Raw genomic sequence first — 15228 nt, forward strand, 5'->3', positions numbered from 1 at the left:
AGCCACACATGGAGAGATGAGTTATCGCCATATAATATCTTTATCGTCAACGAAGTCTTGAATTTTATAATAAGCTTTTTTAATGAGGGTGGATTTTACAGTGTTCTTAAATTTTATATCCGTGAGATCGGTTACACACTTAGGCAGCTTGTTGTAAAAACGGACACAGTTCCCTAAAAACGATTTATTCGATTTCGTTAATCTGAATCTCGGAACTACTAGTTTGTGCTTGTTTCTTGTATTAATCGAATGTATATCACTTTTAACAATAAATTGATTTAAGTTTTTGCGTACGAACATTATATTTTCAAGAATGTAAAGAGAAGGAAGTGTAAGTATTTCAATTTCTTTAAATAATTCTCTCAATGACTCGCGAGGGCCGAGGCCATAAATTGCACGAACTGCCCTTTTCTGGAGTACAAATATTGAATTTACGTCCGCCGCTGCCCCCCACAATAAAATACCGTAGGACATAATACTATGGAAGTAAGCAAAATACACGAGCCTAGCAGTAGCAACGTCAGTAATCTGTCTTATTTTTCTGACTGCATAAGCTGCGGAACTCAGCCTTTTTGACATTGCTGAGATGTGAGCACCCCATTGCAATTTAGAGTCTATGGTGATGCCCAGGAAGACGGTTTGCTTAATAACATCTAACTTATTATCGTCCAGAACGATATTGAGCCCTACTGGTGTTACATTAGGTAAAGAGAATTTAATACATTTCGTTTTAGAAGAATTAAGAAGCAAGTTATTCGCGGCAAACCACTTGCTCAGAATAACCAAGCTATCGTTTACGTTTATGGGACTAGATTCCTTTCTGTTAATTTTGAAGACAAGGGAAGTGTCATCAGCAAATAAAATAATGTCAGAGATCTCAGACATCATATACGGGAGATCATTTATATAAGCTAAGAATAAAAAAGGACCTAAAATTGAGCCCTGCGGCACGCCCATTTTTACTAATGACCCAGATGAAGTTGAGCCACTTATGTCCACTACTTGCTGTCTATTTGATAGATAGGAAAGGACGAGCGCGAGAGCTTTACCACGAATTCCGTAGTGGTTCAGCTTACAAATGAGAGTGTCGTGGTCAACGCAATCGAACGCCTTAGAAAGGTCGCAGAAGATGCCCACAGCATCCCGCGAATCTTCCCAGGCGTTTAAGATTTGGGTGATCAATCTTGCACTTGCGTCAGTGGTGGACCTACCCTTTGTGAAGCCGTACTGGCGGTCATGAAATATGGTGTTTAAATTAAAATGTCTTAACATCTGATCTAACATGATCCTTTCGAAGATTTTACTAAAGGCTGGAAGGATTGAAATAGGTCTGTAGTTGGAAGGGTTTTTCTTACAGCCTGATTTAAAGATAGGAATAATTTTGCTGAGTTTCATCAAGTCAGGGAAGATACCGTTGTCAATGCAAAGGTTAAAAATTTCACTAAGTATTGGGGCAACACTCTCAATAATGGAATTAATGACTGTGACAGAAAAGCCCCATAAGTCCTCAGTCTTTTTTAGATTTAAAGACTTGAATGCTCTTTTAATCGTGTAATCAGAAACACATTGAAATTTAAAACTAGGTACATTTCTACTGAAGTTTTGTCGAAGTAACGACTCAGCTAATATCGAAGATGAATTAAGGGACTTGGTAACCTCTACGGGAATGTTTGAAAAAAAGGTGTCAAAAGCATTGGCAACCTCTACCTTATCTGAGATAACAGCATTATCAATAACTAACCGCGGGTCAGCATCCCGCATTTTGGTTTGGCCAGTTTCAACGTTTATAATATTCCAGACCGTTTTTATTTTATTGTCTGATTTGGCTATTTTATTACTAATTGATTTCGATTTAGCAAGAATACATACCTTTTTAAATATCTTCGAGTAGTTTCTTACATAATCGTGAAAAGATGGATCAGAAGTCAATGACCTTTCGTGGTACAAGTTATATAAGACATCCCTACTTATCCTAATCCCTTTAGTAGACCATTCACTGAATTTAAATTTGTGAGTGATTTCAATAGTTTTTTTCGGACATGACTTATTAAGTTCCAGACAGAGTGTATTAAATAAATGTTTAAATAGTTTATTTGGCTTTTTACAGTCTATGTTAATACAATTTAATTTATCCGAAGTATTATCTTTAAATTTTTGCAAAGTTTTTTTGTTCAATGGTCTAAAGGTAATTTTCTTATTTAATGAATTTATTTTATTCGCTTTAAAACTAACAAGCTGACCTTTGTGGTCCGACCGTACACCAGATATTAAGGAAGAATGTTCAATATTACTGTTATTAGTAAATATATTATCAATAATATATCACATCTGCATGTATATATTTTTATATCATTTTTGCATGCAATCTCTGTAGTACTTATAATTTTTCATGCAAAAAGGTATTTTGATACGCATAACTTTTTTGGTAATCAATTACTTTTGAAATCACAAAATTGACCGGTAGAGATAGATAGAAGACTACGGGGGATGCCTTTGCCCAACAGTGGGAGTATAGGCTGATACAAAAAAAACTCAAAAAGAGTATACTTTAGTAAACTTGAGATAAAAAAAGAGATATAAAATAACGTAGTATGTACATCCTACTTCCTACTTATATTATAAATGTGAAAGTTTGTGAGAATGTATGGATGTATGTTTGTTATTCAATCACGCAAAAACGGCTGGACCGATTTGATTGAAATTTGGTATGTAGATAGGTGATACCCTGGATTAACACATAGGCTACTTTTTATCAACACACCACGCGGGCGAAGCCGCTGGCGGAAGCTAGTATAAGATAATTATAATTTTATAAGATAATTACATACGCAGGGCATGTAGATACCATTATCATATTTTATAGTAATACTAGCTTCTGCCAGCGGTTTCACCCGCATCCCGTGGGAACCTCTGCACGAACCCGGATAAAAAAAGCTTATAGCCTTCCTCGATAAATGGGCTATCTAACACCGAAAGAATTGTTCAAATCGGACCAGTAGTTCCTGAGATTAGCGCGTTCAAACAAACAAACTCTTCAGCTTTGTAATATTAGTATAGATATATCATGTGAAACCTATCTTTTGAAAACTCTTTCACATTTTGACTAATTGGATGCCAGTCGATCCATCTCAATCGCTAACAACGTGTTTCTAAAAAATCCATTTATCTTCGTAGACTAGATTATTTTCTAGCCAATTTATACAAGATTGTAAATCAATTTCTTATCTGTTCTATATTTTATTGGCTTGATATCGAACCTCAGAATGATTTCTATAATTAATGAGTTCGATTGAAATCATTAGACCATTGATAAATGGCATTATTGGAAAGTAAGGTATTTAATCTTTAAATGAAAAATATCAAAACATAACTACATTATTAAATAATTATTTTTGAAATCCTGAAGTAATAAAGATCAAAATAGAAGTCGTAACATGTGGAATGCATTTTATAAAAAATCATTCGAAAGGCATGATATTCATTCAATATCGATTCTCTGTCGAACAAAGTAAGATGAAATACTTTTTGATGTAACATTTGCAAGTATTCCCGGCCTTTGTGTTATTTGGACCTTTCTTGTATCTTTTTCACGTTCGTCCATTCCTCCCTCTAACATTATTCCGCGTAGAAGATTCCTGAGTAAAAAGCACGTATCATCGCTTTTCTATATTACTAGTGACCCGACCCGGTGCCGGTTCAATGGAAATTAATTTGTTCTATTTCTAAATATTTCTCGAGAAATTCGTTGGCCTTTATCTAGAACCTCATTCATTGTATCCATCAGTAGAAATGTTACACACCGATTGACGTCACATGTTAGTGTTGGCCATCGCTGAAAACCAGCGCCGCGACTCTGTCTTGCATAGGGTCGCTGCATATGCTGAGCGAGGGCCATTTCGCGTGATCGTGACGCATATTTTCCTTTTTCCATTCTCTTCTTTTTTTTCGTTTTCATTCCTGTTTTGTTTTATTTTTGTGAGCTTTTATATGTATTCGTTTTTGTGTGTGCGTCACGAACGCGAATAAACGTTTTGATTTGATTTGATTTGATTTGAAAGGTATGTAAATACCCAAACAACGGACCTTATTCTTTGCTATTTACTTGAAAAGCCGTGAGCATGAATGTGATGAAAAATGTAGGAGTGGAAAGACCAAAGAAACTATGGATAAAATGTGTGAATAACGGTATATTAAAAAAAGATCTCTACATGTGAAACAACTTATATATTTTTACGGGCAACATTTATATATCTGTGTGTTTATTCTTTCAATAGATACATGCGAACGGAGACGGACTCGCTAGTACATACGCCCCGGCTGGGCCTGCAGCGGCGGCAGGTGCAATGTCGCAAGAAGGACGGACAGTTTGTTGAAGCCATGTAAGTTTGATTGCTATAGTTTACCTCTAAATAATGTTAGCCTTTGGATTTGAGTTTCAATTAATGGTACATTATGTAATCTGAGATACTTAGTTAACAACGCGTTTCGGCCTTTTGGTGAATAGGTACTTTAAAATTATGTGTCATTAATAGGTATTTAAATTATATCATAATTTTATGTTATATATCCTTAAAGTTAAAAAGGCTGCGTAAACAAGCCGACTATTCTAATATCATGAAAAATATGTAAACTTGCAAGCATATTCCTGACATAAATTCCTGTTACCCGTAAATCTTGTTAAAATTACCTTCTCATACATACTTTAGTGTGGTACAGCATATTTTATTATTCAGATGTTGTGAAAGAAATTTCATATCGTCAAAGTTGTCGGATCTTGGGGCTGAAGCCTTGCATTCTTACGACACTTGTAGAAGTAGGTCAATTTACTCGCATATTGATCTAATGCCACTTGGCCGTATAAAAAGTTTTATATCATAAGTTATGAGATGGAACATTTTTCATCTCCACATCACGTGCCAGGCACAGTTTTACTCGATCATTATGGGACTTTATGCTGACATTTATTTTTGCCATTATAATGGGTAGTGCTGAAAACTGAAGAGGTGCTCTTTGGTAAATGGAATTTCGATGTTCTTTATACTTATCGTTTAAATCTGTACATTTCGGTTGGTACGGATTCCTAAAATTAATTAATAGTAAGTATTAAATTAATAATGAGTTCAAAATACTATACACTGTTTGGCAAAATACACTCTTTTCCAAAAAAAGCGGGCGACCTATGCGAAAACTTGGTTTTAAGGACTTTACGTGTTTTAGGAAGGGTTTTAATAACTGTAGGATGTTACTAGCATCAAAAGGGTTAGACAAGCATGCGTGAGAGTGTATTCTAAATTTGAATTTTGGAGAAATGTTAAGAAAATGGTTAAACCTTGCTTTGGACTAGTTCCTGGTAGAAAGTTCGTCGGCGTTTTGAAAAGTTTTTGACGTGATTTTCAGAAAACTGATAATGCAGTTTTAATTAATAATTAATGGACCTTTCTTTTACATCAAAACATTTTTTAAGAACTAGTATTTGATAAAATTTTCACCTGCTCTAAATGATCTATAGTGATGATTGATGGCAATGTTAAGAGTTTCGGTATTTTTGTGTAACGTGTTCTATTGTTTAGATATTGTACTCACGCGGTTTAAAATATCCCTTTCTCATAAATAACACAACACAATTTAGAGTAGTCTCAGTACTTTGGGCTGCAAGAAACCCAATTTAAAGTTAGCAGTGCCGATCACAACTCATCTCCTATCATACTTTGACATAGTAGTCATAGTTTATGTAAGTATTTTTGAAGGTAAAAAGCGGTTCCCCGACACGACAAAATTTAGTTTAGTCTGACATGCTTTAGTTGGTACTTACGTAGTGTTAAAAGTTTGGCTTGTGTTTAAACACCACCCAAAAAAGTACCTATTTTACTACCAAAAAAATTCTAAACGGTTACCAAAATGGATAAATGGTCACCAAATAACGTTTCCAAAAATATTATTAGGTAAAACCATTTTTTCGTATTATTGACTACTAAAAAAATATATGGACGCCTTTAAAATACACTTTAGACCAAATATTATATATTGTCACTACTTAGATGTTACCAATTATGTAATACCATGACTCCTAATTTGGTCATTTTTGTTAGACTAAAAAAGCTAACGATCGCTAGAATATTTCCCAAATACCAATTAATATACTGGGGTTCCCAAACGTACGTCGCTTATTTATTGTTATATGAATTTGTGTGTAACTCAGTAGTAAAATGTAAGCACGAAACATGCAGCAAGCATGGCTTCTGTCACGGCTCCGGCACTGCGGGGCTCCGGCGGTCCCATGCGAGCTTATCGTCGCAGATGGTTTTCACGCTCACCACCGCAGCTTCGGCTTGCTGGCCGGCTCAGCCGGCCAGCCTCAGCCGCGGCGGCGAGCCTTAAAAACTACCTGCGCCTCAGCTCGCAGGCCGCCTCGCCCCTCTGCGCCTACGCGGATTTGAATTGCACTCTAGGGGTAGGGCAGACAAGACTACGTGGAGTCGGTTTTGCAGCGATTCGTTTTCGTCACTAACTTTGATTTTGGTAGTAATATTAATCTTTTAGTTGGATAGAATTTGGTGACCATTAATCCATTTTGGGAACCAAAAATAATATTTGTGCGAGATTTGCGATTTTTCTGATGTTATTTTATTTTTTTTGGATCATAATATTATGTACTTTATAGTGCCCTTTTAATAAAGTCAATTTATTTTTTTTTGGAGTTGTTTATTTTATTTGGTGCCTCAGCTTAGAGTCTTAAAAATATTTTTGGTGATCGCCTAAATTATACCCTAAGGGCCTTACTACAAAAACTTTAAACCCTGTTTTACACTTGTCTAATAAAATTTTGGCTGCAAAATGAACCATATGTCAACGTCATAATTTGACATTTTTTTAGACAAGGCATAAACTGACGTTTAAAAGTTTTTGTGGTAAGACGGTAAAAGTTTTTGCAAAAGAGTTTATAACGTAAGTATTTAGACACACAATTTTACCGTGGTAAGATACTATATTGTCACTTAGCAATATGAAATGCAGCATATCTACAATTTTATATTTGCTGCCGTCAGGTACTGCGGTCCCGCACTAGCGCAGATAGGAACCGCTCGCGTGTGCGTGATCCGCGAAGACTGCGTGCTGGCCGAGTGGTTGCCATGGCGACCAAGGCCTGATGGCGCGCTGGTACGGACGCGGAGGCTCAAACGATTGCCGCAAGGTTTGTGAAAGGAGATTAGGTAGATTGAATTATTACCAAGTGACTAAACATCGAGCTATTCAGCAATTAGAGTTAACACCATATAACTTTGCAGTTCTGAATTTAGCCATTTATCGCTTGATGCATGCGAAGAGGTGTTTTGTGCTTTTGACTATTGTTGAGTCAACAGTTTCCAACTTCGGACAAGCAACGTTTCTAGACAATAACTGTACGAACAAATGCACAAGGAGTCAAATAGTTGGCTTCAGAATTGCAAAGTTACTTATGAGACACAATTGCAAATAATAGCTACGTTTTGCTTTCATCAAAAAGTATCACCCTTAGACACCGCGCCGCCGAAGTGCTAAAAAGCAACAATAACTATTTTCTTTTCACCACATTTCCTGAAAATCATATTTCCTACCAGGTGGAGGCAGGGAATGTGACGTGGTAGAAGAGGTGCGACCTGCGGCGTTAGAAGCGAGCGCGCACTGGACTCCCGGGCCCTGGGGACAGTGTCGCGTTGCTGTTGAAATCGGACACGCTACTGCACTACCAGGTTAGTGTAAAGTTATAAGCTTATTAAAGGTTGATAAATAGGTATGTGAGACATTCATGGAGTTTATTCCCGTTTGATTGTTGAATATGTACGGATTTTCGCATCTTTCTACATGCTGAAAAGCTATTTTTTTTATTCTGTTCCTAAATCATTTTTTCCAGAAATGACACCATTGCACCTTTTTCATAGACTTTTTAGATTTCTAACGACATTTCAATCCAACGTTAAAGAAGCAGTAAGCACTTATAAATAATTAATTCCTACCCAATACCAGATGAAAAAGCATTCACAATGTCTTCCTTATTAAACAAAATGGCGACTTAATTACGGCGTTTCTATTATTGGCGTTCTTTTGTTCTGTTAAGCGAGTGTACGATAATAAGCTTCATTTGGATGAGTAATGGCGCGAACCTGGGCTGACCCATTGTGCTGGCTCGATTCATTGATAAACCGGCGTGATTTGTTGCTATCATTATGGTAAACCAGGATGCGAACAGCAATTTGTATTTGTGTAGATAAGGCTAATAACCTCGTTGCTAAATATATTCGAGGGTAGGATCGAGATTTCTGGATGACATAAAATACGTTGTATTCTTTAACTTTTTGAAGAAGGTACATAATCGATAACAGAAACATGAAATAAACTGTGTTATTCGTTTTATGTTACTAACATATTGTTATTATTTATATATGTAAATATATTTCTGTTTGTTTCAGTGCCGTCCTACTAACACGTTAAGTTACACAAGTTTGACTTCAAGATCAATTTAATTTTATCCTTTGCCAATCACAAGCACTACTTGCTTCTCATCCCACTTGTCATTGGCAGAATCGTCGACGTATGCATCGACATGGATTGCCATAAATAAAAATAGAATAGAATAGAAACTGTGGGATAAAACCAAGGTTTCAGGAGAGTTAAAATGAGATGTCTTTTCGATTATACAACTCTGTCCATAAGTTTTGAGCTTTCTGTTTTATGTAAATAGTGTCAACATTAAAAATAGTAAGAATGTATCAATCGACATTGTAATGTAAAATGCTCAAGCTCTATTTCCAGAAAGATAAGGTAACTAATGTAAGTGAATTAGCCATTGCTACCAATTAAAATTCAATGTCTAACACAGTGAACACAGACGACGATGACGACGCAGACGACAATGATGCGATCTACGACGACGATGATGATGATGACGATGAAGATGACGGTAAAGCAGCCCGGGACGCCGGCTGCGGTGGCGGCGTGCAGCGACGCGACGCTACCTGCGTGCGCGCTGACGGACGCGCGTTACATCCCGCACAGTGTGCCCATGCGCCCATGCCGACGCTAGTGCAGCCTTGTGAGGTAAGAACAATTTATCCGCCGATGGGAGAAAAACCTTCTTCTGAGAAAGTAAATTATATAAAAAACGTTTTTTCCAAAAAAATATAACCGACTTCCCAAAACACTAAAAAGCAAAAAAAAACTAATTTTAGGTGCATCGGCCTAGAAGTCGGTATCTAATGGGTGTCCCTTAGTTAACTTTGCCATCCTTGGTGGGAAGTCGGTTAAAAACAAATCTGGCTGACTAATGCATTTTGTGCCTTACCTCAGGAACTTTATTTGATTCAAAATAAATTACTGAAATCGACTTCCCTTTATATGATTATGAAATAAAATCTAAATACCTACTCTTGCGGAAATAAGGAGGGAGGCGGAGGTAAATCAGTTTCTCTTGCTATATCATGGGAGTGACAAGATCAGAAAGGTTAAAAACTACCTATAAAGTCTAGGCTCTATCTATGTCCAGTGAATATACATAGCTGGTTACTTAGTTTATAATGTGAGTCACTGTGACTAATATCGTCATTAAAGTAATAGGTTTCAGGTATAAATGACTCATGATTTCATGGCCAAGTTCCAGCAATATCGTCCGTTAATCCAATCAATAGCTTCAGCGTTCACGGTAAAGCTCATTATTTTATGTTACTCACCAAATAGGGGTGAGTGTAATGTGTGATTCATGAGTGATAACTCACCCACATAATATCAACACATGGTTTGAAGGTCGAGGAACCTTACTCACTGTCCCCAATAGCTTAAGTTGCTAACGACGTAAAAAGTCAAAGCTTCATATGAAAAATTACAATTAAGATATAGATGCTGCAATTAGGTGTTTTAGGCTTATGTAGATACCTAATGGGCGCTGACGAAACGAATATTTTTTTTCTGTTTTATTTCTGACACAATCTGTGCTAAGTAGTATCTTGTGTAATTTCAAACATCGACTTACTCTTCCTATGTTTAACAAGTACTTATTTAATTATTCGTCGACGAAACCTTATTGCTTGTTTTTTTTTTGTAGGTCCCTTGTCCACGGGATTGTGAAGTTGGCGAATGGAGCGAGTGGGGGGCATGCCAGCCTACCGATGGATGTCCTCTGTTCCCTGTGCAACAACTTACTACTACTGGTAAATTCTTAAACAATATGATATTTCGAAATACTTTATAAAACATCTACTCATTCTCCAGTCTGGAGGAATTGTGTAAGGAAGCTATAGATATAATATAATAAATAGCTTTCCTCTCTTCTGCTTGCTGTCCCCTTATTGTCCATAATATTGTTATAATAATTTTATATTTTGTACCTAATGTACATTATGGATACAATAAACAATATGAAAATGAATAAACGCCATAATAAATTTCCAGTAGTTTACAATATTAGTCCAGACGTCAATTAGCAAGCCTTTTTGTCAATATTCTAAAAAAATAAGTGGGTAGAATTCAATCTCCTCCGTAATCCCCAGGTTACAGTGTCCGCCGTCGCCGCGTGATTTCGGCGGCCTCCGGTGGCGGAGCTCCGTGCCCCCCTCTAGAAGAGAAGCGAACGTGCAGCACTCCTCGTTGCGCCTCGTGGAAGGCGCTGCCCTGGGGACCGTGCGTGCTCAACCAGCCTCACACTACCTGCGGACCTGGCAAAAGGAGCCGGGAGTTGCGATGCGTTGGACATGATGGGGTAAGAAAATATTACGATATGAAAATGTTTCGATGTTTTATATTGCGTTTCCACGAATACCGTGCTTTGAGGAAGTCTCTCCCAAGAAATGTAATCAGGATCTCGATGGATCGTAAATATGTATTAAACGATTGTCAAATTGCTGAACTTCCAGTATTAACTTACCATTTATACCACTATACTCCACAATATTTCTTTTCACTAAACATATTTTATCGTCATCTTTATTATTCATCATTCACCTGCCCTTATCCTATCCCAAACTATTTACCTATCACAATTTTCTATTACAATTTCTAACCATCTCCATATCTCTACAGAAAGAAGCTCAACGCGCTTGGTGCAGCGGTACCGGTGCACCGCCTCGCAGTGAGCGATGCCGCATCGCTTGCGCAGGCGACTGCGTGGTGTCGTCCTGGGCGGCGTGGAGTCATTGTTCAGCTCCTTGTGCTGCTGCGGCACATCCTCGACCTTCAAGGACTAGGAGACGGCATATACTAGCTCATGCTGCTCCAAGTAAGGAAATATGATGACAACATATGTTCTTACGAAAGATTGTGTTGCATTTAGGTTGTCGTTCTGTCAGAATTTCAGGATTTAATTATGTTCCACTCCTGAACTCTTATTAAATTCATAACAGTCTTGTTAACTCCCCCTAACTAAGCTGAATAAGCTTGACACTAGAATAGTTCCATACCAATAATAATACACAATGAAAACACACAGGGCAACAATAAAATTTACACAATAAAAACCATATCTTCTCTCCCGTGTTTCAGACGGCTGGCCATGTCCACCAGAAGACCAGTTACTCCAGAACGAGACGTGCAACAGTCACGCCTGTGCTACCTACTCGTGGCTCGCGACGCCCTGGGGACCCTGCGAGAGACGCCGCCAGGACTACATGCCTGTCAACAATTATACGGATTTACTGGTAAAAACTAAATAAAACTTCTTTCATTTATGCCTTTCGGTATCCTTCAAGTTAATCCTGATAATGTTCTTAATGTGTTTTAAGGATGGAGAAACATACAATGAGAGTGATGAAGAAGAACCGTGCATAGAGGAAGGTGAAATGGTGCGGGACGTGATGTGCGTCCAGAACAATGCTGATGTTGTTCGCGAGGCTTTGTAAGTATTTCAAGTACTCGAAGATATTGCCATTAAGAAGCCACCTAAATAAGGACTTTCATTAGCACACCCACTGTTTAGCCTTTACCCAACTGTCCCTGCTTTCAATTTAACCTTGACTAAGCACGAGTTTCGTTACCTAATCTCTTTGAATTTTGTCAAAACTTAAGATTCGATGCTTCTGTGTTACTTTATCATTTTTTACTAGCCTTATTCTGTATTTGTTCTTAGGTGTGCTCCCTTGAGACGTCCCGCGTCTCGTCGCGCATGCACGGTGCGATGTCGTCGTGGATGTAGGGTCGAGGCATGGATGCCGTGGTCACCCTGCCCTAATACTTGCGGTGAGTTCAGTCACTTGGACAATATTTGAGGAGTAAGCTTTTTTTGTCTCCTGCGACCTGAGGGGAAACAGGAATATTTTTATTCATCATCATATTAGTATATTGCCGTCTACCGCAGAGAGTAGCCCTATAGAGCCCTATAGCCCCTATAGAGTACCACTTGTATTATCAATGTTAAGGCCAATGTGCCCAAAGTGCGTCTACACCTAATTTTAACCGGCTACAGCTAGGTCTAACCAGCCGCTACTGTGACAATAACTTACGTAATTTGATTTAGTAGTTGTGACGGATGAGGGTGCGCGAGGTGAAGAAAAGAACAACAACTGTTGATTTTAACACTGGGAGCGAACTTCAGCGGGCATGCCCAACTTACGCGCGCGGTCACGCGTGGGCGTCTTGGTGGTCGGGTGCGAACTGAACAAAACAAAAATGGCGGACGCCGGTCGTAGAACGCGTCGTAGAACGCGCCGCCGTGCGGGCAAGCGCCGAAATAATTTTTAAATACGCGGACGCGGTTGGCCCGCTTGGAAATGCCGCGCTGAGGCCCCACAGATTATTTAATAATCAAATGAATCAAAACACTGTCTCTTTATAAGTTACTATTAACTTAATACTAACAATAATTTTACAAAAAATCTTATTATTACGTAATATTATATTATTTCGACGGGCGGGCCGTCTCATCATCAACAGTAGTTCCTTATGTACTACTTTATTTACTTTTTTATGTTCTTCCTTATAGAGTTCCTTATGTGCTCCCTTCTGTAAGCTCTCAAAATAGTAGATATGTAAGCTCCAGTCTCATAAACTTTTTTTTCTTCCACAGAGCCCGGCAAACAAGTCCGTGTCCGAGTCGTACACGGTGGCCCAAGCTGCGGCTCACGCATGGAGACGCGCGACTGCCCCGTGTCGCGCACGTGTCGTGCTCGCGACGCCGCCTGGGTGGCGGGAGATTGGAGCACTTGCAAGCTGCCGCCTGTGCAGCGCTGTGGCGTCGGGTACAGGGTTAGGAGTAAGTATCATCATGTGCCTAGCCTTTTCTCAACTATTTATGTTGGAGTGCCCTTAGCGCAGCCGCTTAGTTTATAGGTTTTTACGCCCCTGGCTGGAGGCCCTAAATTCTAGACATCCACAGGGAAAAGACTGGTTAAGCAGTACACGGCCTCCTATGCTGAACTGCGAGATGCCATGTTAAAAAAAAATCGGACCTCATTTGGACCCGAGCGGTCGACGAGTCAATATCTCCTAAGGATGCCCCATGGAGGGATGAATGTGCATGAAAGAAGTACGACTCCGAGCTTCAATTTATTGTCTCGCGGAATTAACGCTAAACTTTTTACTATTTCCCAAAATTTTATGTCATAGATTTCCGCAAAGTAACGCCAGATTCAATAATTTAGCTCATACTGTTGCTGACAGAAAACCCAAATTCCGAAATCCGATATATAAAGAGTGAAGCATCCTCAATCAAGTAGCTTAGTAACTCACTCATTTGTTCCAGGCATATGGTGCGGTTCTGAATCTCACCGCGTAGAAGCAGGTGCATGTGCCGGTCAGCTGATCCCCCGCAGTGTGGCTGCTTGCCGCGTCACCTGCGAACATATCCCTCCTCTTACCTGTGACATCATCTGCTCTGATCCGCTCAAGTAAGCCTCGTTAAAAGACCACATTAATGAAGAACTTTTACCAATGTGTATTAAGTAAATCTACCTCATATGTTCTCACTCTTTTCAAAACTCTTCTGTGTACTCTCAACTGGCCCCAAATATACCTACCACTTAGTATAACCATTAAATTAAGAACAAGGGAATGGTTCAAATGGGCTACGTTTTGTTTGCAGGTACCTGGACGCTTCGGATCCTGATGTTCCAAACTGCGTTTGCAAAAACGTTTCCTTGGAGCTGTTGCCTACTGACTCCGACTGTATTCTCCCTTCTGGGTAAGCTCAACTTCTTTACTTAAATCATTTTATCAAATGAGAGTCTCACTTGGTCTGCTTTCCTTTTACTGGTAAATCGAAAACCTTAAAACCAAAGCTTTTTATTTCAGAATGGAATGCGGTGAAGGTCGATCTCTTCGCGCTGCCCGCTGCATGGTGGGAGGAAGAGACGTACCCATGGATGTCTGCAAGAAGTATCATCCGCTTACTGGTACCTAGACATTTATATATGAAAACGATCCCAGTCTGGTTGAGAGTCTAACAGCCAGTTTCTTCATCAAAAGTAAAAGCCAAAGTAAAAGTCAAAGTAATGTCTAAAGCAAAAGTAACGGTCAAATTCATTTTTTCTATTAGTTTTGCTGTCACTTTAGCCTTGAAAAAACGAATTTGACCGTTACTTTTACTTTAGACATTACTCTGACTTTTACTTTTGATGAAGAAACTGGCCGTTAATTATGTAAAGTCAAAGTTATCATCCCGTCTTGTGTTTTTACGCCATTTTACTGGGTACCTGAAGACCTGATTGCAAAAGTACCTTGCTAATTGAACAGGGTTCCACAAAGCTCTGAAATGCCTACCGAAGTTTGTGTTTTTTCCCTACATAGTTAATTCTATTACTACCAATAGCCAGTTTTTTTTTAATATAATGATTTACACACTAGTGTCATGATTGTGTCCTCCAGGACCAAGCCGTGTCCGCGAAGCCTCCACCGACGGTTATTCCTACGACATCGAGTTCCCGTCTCTCCTGCGCGGCGCGTGCAGTGTGCGATGTGCGCGGGACTGCGCCGTCGGCGAGTGGGGCGAGTGGGGACCCTGTGCTTCAGAGCCGGGGTCTAGGGCTGCTTTTAGGTTCCGGACAAGGTAGGAAAGAGGGACATTCTGCAACTGACGGATACGCTTTTAGCAAATATGCTGTTGATTTATCTGACACTCAACCTACTGTATTCTTTAAGCTAGAACTAAAATCAGTGATTACTTCTTGAAAACAATTTTGAGATTTAAGCTTGTGGCACATTATAGCAGCACCGCAACAGCACGGCTCCACACCAGCATTTAAGTTGTCATTCAATTTAGAGCATTAAATC

At 39.0% G+C, this 15228-nt stretch overlaps 1 protein-coding gene across 1 annotated transcript in view; it reads left to right on the forward strand.

The window, feature by feature from the left end:
* The window catches only part of LOC124633009 (thrombospondin type-1 domain-containing protein 7A-like), a 100372-nt gene that overhangs the window by 76745 nt on the left and 8399 nt on the right, over positions 1 to 15228 (forward strand). Inside the window, exons 4-18 of the mRNA XM_047168088.1 lie at positions 4275 to 4379; positions 7047 to 7192; positions 7599 to 7730; positions 8858 to 9075; positions 10076 to 10181; positions 10521 to 10729; positions 11050 to 11245; positions 11509 to 11663; positions 11748 to 11860; positions 12092 to 12201; positions 13028 to 13213; positions 13703 to 13847; positions 14042 to 14140; positions 14251 to 14351; positions 14824 to 15004. Of these exons, the coding sequence (XP_047024044.1) occupies positions 4275 to 4379; positions 7047 to 7192; positions 7599 to 7730; positions 8858 to 9075; positions 10076 to 10181; positions 10521 to 10729; positions 11050 to 11245; positions 11509 to 11663; positions 11748 to 11860; positions 12092 to 12201; positions 13028 to 13213; positions 13703 to 13847; positions 14042 to 14140; positions 14251 to 14351; positions 14824 to 15004 (2202 nt within the window). The remainder of the gene's footprint in view (positions 1 to 4274; positions 4380 to 7046; positions 7193 to 7598; positions 7731 to 8857; positions 9076 to 10075; positions 10182 to 10520; positions 10730 to 11049; positions 11246 to 11508; positions 11664 to 11747; positions 11861 to 12091; positions 12202 to 13027; positions 13214 to 13702; positions 13848 to 14041; positions 14141 to 14250; positions 14352 to 14823; positions 15005 to 15228) is intronic.

Source organism: Helicoverpa zea, chromosome 9, assembly GCF_022581195.2.
Source record: "Helicoverpa zea isolate HzStark_Cry1AcR chromosome 9, ilHelZeax1.1, whole genome shotgun sequence".
Classification (NCBI taxonomy): domain Eukaryota; kingdom Metazoa; phylum Arthropoda; class Insecta; order Lepidoptera; family Noctuidae; genus Helicoverpa; species Helicoverpa zea.